Source organism: Notolepis coatsorum (genome assembly GCF_963971535.1).
Source record: "Notolepis coatsorum genome assembly, chromosome: 5".
In the NCBI taxonomy this organism is placed as follows: Eukaryota; Metazoa; Chordata; class Actinopteri; order Aulopiformes; family Paralepididae; genus Notolepis; species Notolepis coatsorum.
In genome coordinates this window covers 60,969,860-60,979,596 of record NC_140169.1, presented here as the reverse complement: position 1 = coordinate 60,979,596, position 9,737 = coordinate 60,969,860, and the positions used below count along the sequence as shown (strand labels likewise).

Sequence of the window (9,737 nt, the reverse complement as noted above, 5' to 3'; positions counted from 1 at the left end):
TATAAAAAAATTAAAAATGTGTCAGTATGAAAGTCAAATGTGATCTGAATAGTGAGATATTTTTATTATTATTATTCTTTATTTTATTATTATTATTATCTTTATTATTTATTATTATTATATTATTATTATTATTATTATTATTATTATTATTATTATTATTATTATTATTATTATTATTATTATTATTATTATTATTATTATTATTATTATTATCTTTATATTCTTTATTATTATTATTATTATTATTATTATTATTATTATATTATTATTATTATTATTATTATTATTATTATTATTATTATTATTATTATTATTATTATTATTATTATTATATCATAAAACATTTTCTTGTTTAAACTGTGGATTGTTTGTTTCTTTAGTTTGTATATGGTATAAATTATTATTTTGTGTAAATTAGGTTGTACGCCGACCATCAAGTAATACTTGTTTAGTTTAGGAATAAGGGCAGGTAACTATAAGAATTATTCTTCTTCCTGCTCCTTTTGTCCATGGTATGGTATTCCTGATTTTGTATGAAAAACTCTGATTGTATTGTTTCCATGTGGCAAATAAAACTCTGAATCTGAATCTGAAAATATAGTACCTGTTAGTACCTAGTGACCAGTGTTAACACAAACACAAGCTACAATGTTGACAAGAAGGAGGGCATAAAGAACAGTGTATCCGTATAATATGTCAAGTTAACGTTTGTTGAAAAACTCAAATGAATTCAAACATAGTAATGTTGTTTCTTTCTCCCTCTTCTCTTCCTGTCTTGCTAGTAGCTTCGCCGTTCGTCTCCTCCTGAAGCTCTGTCTCCTCCTGAAGCTCTTTCTCCGCCTGAAGAGGACTATGACGACATTGGCACGGCTACAAGGATTGGGACGAGACGGGTGAGGAAGACAACAATATTATAATAATATTATTTGTAGGCGGCTGGGTGGCGCAGCGGACATTGCGCTCGTCACCAACGCAAAAAACACCGGGTTCGACTCCGGCTGTTGGCATTGCCTCCGGCTTGGGCCGGCCGTCATACTAACTCAATTGGCAGAGTCAGCGGGTGGAAGTCGATGGGTGGTAATCTGGACGTTGTGGACAGTGACTCCTACAGGTCAGTCAGGGCGCCTGCACAGCAAAGTCAGGAAATTGCGGGGGTAGTGTGAGCCTCCCACACGTTATACCTCGCCAATGAGAGTCCGCGCTGGCAGGTGAAAAGATGTGACAGGCTGCCTCCTCGTGTATCGGAGGGGACACGTGATGCAAGGCTTCTATCCTCCCTACAACCGATCAGTGGGGGGCATATGCAAGCAACGTTCAAGACAGGGGAGGGGAGAATTGGCACAGTGGAATTGGGATGGGAGGAAAATAGAAAAAAAGGAGAAAAAGTGGATACAAAAAAAATAATAATAATATTATTTGTAATTTTTAGCTTTTACTGGACACCCTTTTGTTTATTTTATGGATGAACACAATGTATGTCTTGTCTTTTTTGTATTGCATTGTTAAAAGAAATATAATTTTTTTCTTTTCTTAAAACGATGGGTAAGACAATGGATGTGTGTGTGTGTCCGTGTGTGTGTGTGCATGCATGTGTTACTGTTACAAATTCCTTTCAATGCGTTTGTTTGCCTTTTTTACAGAAGCGCAGACAGGAATCTTGTGGTCACACCCCTCAAGTAAGGAGCCCTTCTCTCCAACCAGCGATGCGTGAGACACAGTGAAACTGCCTACACTGCCTCTGCTGGTCAGGCACGACCACTGCATCAAAATCTGTGAAAGGCTACGGTCTCATTTCAGCCCGATCTTGCTTAAAGGAGCACGCCAACATTTTGGGAAATTTGCTTATCGTCTTCTCCAGAGAGACAAGAAGATAGATACCAGTTTCCTCTCTGTGCGTTCAGGAGAAAGCTGCATGTTAGCCTAGCTTAGCACAATGAATGGAAGCGGACATGAACGGTTAGCCTAGGCATTGTCCAACTAACACCTCTCTCGAAGGCTAACCGGTCATGTCCGCTGGTATCTATCTTCTTGTCTCTCTCTAGACCAGGGGTCAGCAACCTTTTTGACATGAAGTGCCAGTTTGAAATATAGTTGTAACTAGTGTGCCATATCAACAATATTCCATGCATCGTAAAACATTTTCTCATAATCAGGTATTTTTTATGATAATTTTTACATTATTACATCATTATTGTTATTGTAATTATTAACAATATTATTATGATGGTTGTATCAACCCTAAATCTGAGTTGGGGGGGGATGCAATGCAGACAAACAGCTGCATACAGTGCGACCATTTCACTCACATTTGCCCATTCATTTTTGGACACATCCAAAATGCCACGTGGGCTGCCTCCACCATCGGTGTGTGTACTGTACGTGTGCTGTACTGTACGTTAAACAAGACGAAAGTCTTTCTCTGGTCTGCATCCCCTTAAAAATTGTATGTATTGAGCTGTACTGTACTGTACCCATTCTGCAATCTGTTAATAAAGTTTTCAATCAATCAATGCTGTGTCGTAGCTCCACCTACAGGCCTAATGGAGAACACCACAATGTGTGAATGAATGGGTGAATGTGAGGTATAATGTGTAAAGAAGTTTTGATTGATCGCAAGACTACACTGTAAAAAAACCTAATAAGTTACCAGAACTTAAAAAGATGGAGTTCAGTTACTATGCATTAAGGTTTTCAGTTTTCAATCCATAATAAGTTAACAGAAAAATAAGTACACAACCACATTATTTCAACCTAATAAAACTATGTTTATTGTCATTGTTTTAAGAACACAAGTTGCCCTCGCCTTTTTAACATGTGCAATGTTAAAATGAAATAGAAAAATAAAGAATACAATTTGTTGATTAATCCCACTGGTCACAATGGTGACCGTAATAATGTTTTTGTTATAAGGCTCTGAAAATGTTACTGAATGATGTATCAATGTATCTCCAGCTAAATTGAAATAATAAAGGGTCTCAATTAAATATGTGTAGTGTCACATGACCAGAACACAGCTCAGAACACAGAACACAGCTTAGAACACAGAACACAGCTCAGACACAGAACACAGCTCAGTCGTCGCAAGGTTTAACTGAGGCTAACGTTAACATGATGGCACACACTGTCAGGATCCGCCTGTCCAGCAGCCTGGCTTCGTTCCCCCGCCAGTTCAGGGATCCTGCCCTGCACCTCAGAGACCCTGCACCTGCACCCCCCTCTAGTGGACTTTTCCCGTTACTCCCGTTACTGCCACAGTTATGGGCAGTTCATGTGTGTATCCTCTATATGTCTGTAATGTTCAATGTATTCTCCGTGGTGTTGTCTTTGTTACCCACTCTGTTTCCTGGTCTGGTCTAGTCTAGTGTGTTGTCTTTTGTATTTTGTATGTATTGTTAGTCAGTCCTGTCATATATTTGGTGTCATTGTTTGTCAGCCTGTGTGTCTGTCCAGGTGTGTCTTGTTAGTAATTAGTCTCCCTATATATTCTGTCCTTTCCTGTTACTCCCCTGTCGGTTCGTTATCATTGTTATCATATCAATGTTTGTGATTCCACGTTTGTACCCTGTTATCGGGTTTTTGGTATCGTCTAATCTGCCAGCTTATGCTGAGGTACTATTCTTGTTTTGTTGTAGTTTAAGCTGTGTGTAAATACAAGTAAAGCCCTTTTGTTAAACTACATCCCGTTGTGTCCTGCCTGTCTCTCTTCCTCGTTCCTGTGATTGCTATTGGGTCCTCACCACCACCGAATCATCACAGAACGAACCGACCATAATTGGACCCAGCAAGCAGGACGAGGGAGACCTGGCACAGCCTCCGCCACTAGCTCTCACTGCTAGCACGACCGCCACGGCCAGCACTGCCTCCTCCGCTGACATGGAGCTCCAGGGAGCGTTTCCCGGAGACCAGGCGCCGCCATGCCCGCTGATTGGTCGTGCCTTCCGTGGAGCCCCCAGGACGAGGCACGGCTCCCGACGCCGCAGCCCCCGGAGGAGACGGGGTTCCCGTCTCGACAGGTCCCCTTCACCGCCCTGGTGGGAGGACTACTACGCTGAGGCAAACCCAGGGGGGGCGTCCTTGGGAGGACTGCTACGCAGAGTCAACGGAGCGTCCTTGGGTGGACTACACCGAGCCAACTCGGGAGGAGTGTCCTTGTGTGGCCTACCACGCCGAGTTAACCCAGGAGGAGCGTCCTGGTCCTGCCGCCTCCCCCGGGCCTGCTTCCACGTCGGGTCGACCTCGGCGGCGACACACTGCAGGCCGGTCGTCTCTTCCGCCGGCTGTGTCGGGGTCTCCGGTCCCAGCCCCAGATCCTGGGCTGTTGCCTCCATCCCCCTGCTCCAGTCCTCCCCGCTCCCCTCGTCGGCCCCCCGTTCTCGCCCCCGCTCCCGCTGATCCTCCCTGCTCCCCTCTCCGGCCCCTTGCCCCAGCCTGATCCTGTCCGTCCTGGCCTGCCAGTTGTGTTAGTAGGGACAACTGACCAAGCCGGAGGTACCGCTGACAGCTAGATTCGATCCCAGAGTCTCTGCGGTGGTAGGCGAGTGCTTAGTCCACTGCGCTACCCAGCCGGCCTGAACTTTATATCTTAACCATAACCATTAAGTGAATGTTAAAACTAACCTTAACTCTAACTATAATCATAGTTACATTGTGACTCGCCCATGACTGCAACGATTGCTGGTTCAACTCCTGGTTGCAGCGTTTGTTTTGGACTTTTGCCAATACAATACGTAAATATATTACTTGAAATTATTTAAAATAGTGCCAAATTTTTTTGTTTGTTGTTGCTATTTTTCTCGTATCCTTCATATGTAGCCCTTGTGTTGATCAGGAGAGTCGTTACACAGTCACACAACGGTGGAAACCCCCTAAAAGAACATTCTAATGGCGTGATCGCCATCTACTGGAGCAATCCAATCATTATAAAAAGTGAAACATTGGCCTTTTTTTTTATACTTAAAAATATTTTCACCCTGTAATTATGAAATCAATCACAGACTAATTTAAATATGTCTAAATAATTTATTTACCTAATATTCTCTCGATACATACACATTACACATGTGACCATGTGGAGCAGGCACAGGAACTCCTGTGCAGAGTGGAGACGGAGTGCGCCAAGGTTGGCCTTAGGCTAAATGCCAAGAAAACCGAGGTCATAATGTATAACATCCTCCCGGATCATCCACCTCTAAGGACAACAGGAGGCTCTGCTCTAAAGGAAGTCAGTGATTTCAAGTACCTGGGCTCGTGGGTCAACTCGTCCGAGCAAGACCTTAAAGTGAGGAAGGCGCTTGCGTGGAGGAGGGCTGTTGAGTCTGTCCTTTTGTATGGCAGTGAATGCTGGACCTTGAAGCCCACCCTGCAGAAGTCCTTGGATGGGTGCTACACCAGAATGATGCGTGTGGTGCTCAACATCAACAGGGATGAGCATGTCACTAATGCAATCTTGTATGGGGGGGTGCTAAAGGTGAGCGATAAAGTGGCAGTCAGGAGAATGAGGCTGGCAGGTCACTGCCAGAGACACCATGAGATGCCAACCAGCAAACTTGTGCCGTGGGAACCAACACACGGGCATCGATCACGAGGACGTCCCACACTAACCTACGTGGACGTACTCAGGAGAGATGCGGGAACAGAAAGCAAATGGAGTTCCTGTATTTTACTCTCTCGCACACACACACACACGCACACACACACACCTACACACATACACACACACACACACACACACACACACGCACACACACACACCTACACACACACACACACACACACACACACACGCCCAAACACGCCCACACACACACACACACACACACACACACACACCCACACACACACACACACACACACACACACACACACACACACACACACACACACACACACACACACACGCACACACACACACACACACACAGAGTGAGGATGAGAGAATGGACCTGAAGGTGGTTGTGAGTTTCCTCGTAAATAACCCTGTAAGAAGGAAACTCTCGGTGATAGGGACACCGTACAGCTGCGAGTGCCGTCCTCCGGATGAGACACTAAACCGAGGTCCTGACTGAATTCGGTCGCTAAAGAACCCAGGACGCCCTGTAGGGGGCGCCCCGACATAGAGAGGAGGGGGCGCCCTGTCGTAGAGAGGAGGGGGCGCCCTGTCGTAGAGAGGAGGGGGCGCCCTGTCGTAGAGAGGAGGGGGCGCCCTGTCGTAGAGAGGAGGGGGCGCCCCGACGTAGAGAGGAGGGGGCGCCCCGATGTAGAGAGGAGGGGGCGCCCTGTCGTAGAGAGGAGGGGGCGCCCTGTCGTAGAGAGGAGGGGGCGCCCCGACGTTCCTGGGCCAAATTCCCAATCAGGTCTCTGACATCAAGGCCACCTAATCATCCCTCCCCCTCTTAATTGGCTGATATCAGTCGCTGTCTCCTGAGCCGTTCAGCCAGTGTGTAGTGTGATGTGTGCCTGGTGCCAGTGTATGGTAATCAGTGTGTGGTGTGATGTGTGCCTGGTGCCAGTGTATGGTAGTCAGTGTGTAGTGTGATGTGTGCCTGGTGCCAGTGTATGGTAGTCAGTGTGTAGTGTGATGTGTGCCTGGTGCCAGTGTATGGTAGTCAGTGTGTAGTGTGATGTGTGCCTGGTGCCAGTGTATGGTAGTCAGTGTGTAGTGTGATGTGTGCCTGGTGCCAGTGTATGGTAGTCAGTGTGTAGTGTGATGTGTGCCTGGTGCCAGTGTATGGTAGTCAGTGTGTAGTGTGATGTGTGCCTGGTGCCAGTGTATAGTAGTCAGTGTGTAGTGTGATGTGTGCCGGGTGCCAGTGTATGGTAGTCAGTGTGTAGTGTGATGTGTGCCGGGTGCCAGTGTATGGTAGTCAGTGGGTAGTGTGATGTGTGCCTGGTGCCAGTGTATGGTAGTCAGTGTGTAGTGTGATGTGTGCCGGGTGCCAGTGTATGGTAGTCAGTGTGTAGTGTGATGTGTGCCTGGTGCCAGTGTATTGTAGTCAGTGTGTAGTGTGGTGTGTGCCTGGTGCCAGTGTATGGTAGTCAGTGTGTAGTGTGATGTGTGTCTGGTGCCAGTGTATGGTAGTCAGTGTGTAGTGTGATGTGTGTCTGGTGCCAGTGTATGGTAGTCAGTGTGTAGTGTGATGTGTGCCTGGTGCCAGTGTATGGTAGTCAGTGTGTAGTGTGATGTGTGCCGGGTGCCAGTGTATGGTAGTCAGTGTGTAGTGTGGTGTGTGCCTGGTGCCAGTGTATGGTAGTCAGTGTGTAGTGTGATGTGTGTCTGGTGCCAGTGTATGGTAGTCAGTGTGTAGTGTGATGTGTGCCTGGTGCCAGTGTATGGTAGTCAGTGTGTAGTGTGATGTGTGCCTGGTGCCAGTGTATGGTAGTCAGTGTGTAGTGTGATGTGTGCCTGGTGCCAGTGTATGGTAGTCAGTGTGTAGTGTGATGTGTGCCTGGTGCCAGTGTATGGTAGTCAGTGTGTAGTGTGATGTGTGCCTGGTGCCAGTGTATGGTAGTCAGTGTGTAGTGTGATGTGTGCCTGGTGCCAGTGTAGGGTAGTCAGTGTGTAGTGTGATGTGTGCCGGGTGCCAGTGTATGGTAGTCAGTGTGTAGTGTGATGTGTGCCTGGTGCCAGTGTATGGTAGTCAGTGTGTAGTGTGATGTGTGCCTGGTGCCAGTGTATGGTAGTCAGTGTGTAGTGAGATGTGTGCCGGGTGCCAGTGTATGGTAGTCAGTGTGTAGTGTGATGTGTGCCGGGTGCCAGTGTATGGTAGTCAGTGTGTAGTGTGGTGTGTGCCTGGTGCCAGTGTATGGTAGTCAGTGTGTAGTGTGATGTGTGTCTGGTGCCAGTGTATGGTAGTCAGTGTGTAGTGTGATGTGTGCCTGGTGCCAGTGTATGGTAGTCAGTGTGTAGTGTGATGTGTGCCTGGTGCCAGTGTATGGTAGTCAGTGTGTAGTGTGATGTGTGCCTGGTGCCAGTGTATGGTAGTCAGTGTGTAGTGTGATGTGTGCCTGGTGCCAGTGTATGGTAGTCAGTGTGTAGTGTGATGTGTGCCTGGTGCCAGTGTATGGTAGTCAGTGTGTAGTGTGATGTGTGCCTGGTGCCAGTGTAGGGTAGTCAGTGTGTAGTGTGATGTGTGCCGGGTGCCAGTGTATGGTAGTCAGTGTGTAGTGTGATGTGTGCCTGGTGCCAGTGTATGGTAGTCAGTGTGTAGTGTGATGTGTGCCTGGTGCCAGTGTATGGTAGTCAGTGTGTAGTGAGATGTGTGCCGGGTGCCAGTGTATGGTAGTCAGTGTGTAGTGTGATGTGTGCCTGGTGCCAGTGTATGGTAGTCAGTGTGTAGTGTGATGTGTGTCTGGTGCCAGTGTATGGTAGTCAGTGTGTAGTGTGATGTGTGTCTGGTGCCAGTGTATGGTAGTCAGTGTGTAGTGAGATGTGTGCCTGGTGCCAGTGTATGGTAGTCAGTGTGTAGTGAGATGTGTGCCTGGTGCCAGTGTATGGTAGTCAGTGTGTAGTGAGATGTGTGCCTGGTGCCAGTGTATGGCAGCCATTGAGCCTGTGTAGCCCAAGGTTGGGTGCTACCAGTGGTGGTGAAGGAGGCCATTTCCACCCTACATTGTGGGGAGCGTTCTGAGTGTCTAGAAAAGCGCTATATAAATGTAATGATTCATTCATTTCTATGGAATCCGTTAAACATATCCTTTGTGTCTGTTGTCATTTTGTGTGGGTTCAACACGTGAACAGTACGAGGAGCAGTGGAATGTTTCTCCTCTGGCTCTTACAATCTCCACACTAAGCAAGGTAAACAATAAAAAAGTACAATAGAGAACAATATGGTATTATGGACAATATTCAGGATCTAGCAGGTTTTTTGCTAATGAAAGAATATCCATCAAAAGTATCTATCTATAAGGTAATAATAAAAATAATAATAAGGTTGAGCTCAGTTGTAATCCAACCCTAACTAGTTGACCAATACCTATTTCCAGTGCTGTAAAAAGTACCCAGAGATTATACCAGGAAACACATGTGTGTGTGTATACAGGCTATATAATGCATTATTAGCAGGTCTTTTAGGTCTAAATGGGTTAAATTAAAGTATGGGTACTGTCTCAAAATCGTACTCAAGTCAAAGTCAGAGTATCTGGCTAAAAACACACTTGAGTAAAAGTCAAAACGTTTCTACTTTTAAATGTACTTAAGTACTAAAAAGTTAAAGTAAAAACGTTTTGCACAAGGACCAATCAGCACGGGTATGGGCGGATTCATTTTCCATTGATGGGGATTTGATTGGCTGTTTTTAAATAAAGTTCGGCCGCAGGATTAATAACGTTAACGTCAGTTCGGCCAGAGAAATAATTATACGAATTAAAATGGTTGGACCTGCGAGATTTGTACTTTGTAGGTCTGCATTTTAAATGTAAGGAGTAAAAAGTATGTTTTTTTTCTCTGAAATGTAATTGAGTAAAAGTACAAGTATACAAGCCTAATAATACTAGAGTAAAGTACAAATCCACTTAAGTATTGTAACGAAGTACAATTACTCAAGTACTTTACACCCCTGTCTATTTCTTTATTTGGTCTTGTGTCAGCCTTGTTTCATTGGCCTAGACGAGTGACGACATAGAGGCTTGATTGTTCCTGCTCTCAGAATGCAGAAGGGCTGCCCGTTGGCGTCTATGCTTTCGGCAACTGGCTTGTCCTTCCGCGTTGCTCTGATTGGCCACTGATCTACGCTAGT

At 45.8% G+C, this 9,737-nt stretch overlaps 1 protein-coding gene across 1 annotated transcript in view; it reads left to right on the top strand.

The window, feature by feature from the left end:
* The window catches only part of LOC311228770 (uncharacterized protein), a 234,057-nt gene extending 232,225 nt beyond the window's left edge, over nt 1–1,832 (top strand). The window contains exons 3-4 of the mRNA XM_084314710.1: nt 789–896; nt 1,644–1,832. Coding sequence (XP_084170836.1) covers nt 789–896; nt 1,644–1,724 — 189 coding nt within the window. The 3' untranslated portion in view covers nt 1,725–1,832. The remainder of the gene's footprint in view (nt 1–788; nt 897–1,643) is intronic.
* Nucleotides 1,833–9,737: the final 7,905 nt, after the last annotated feature.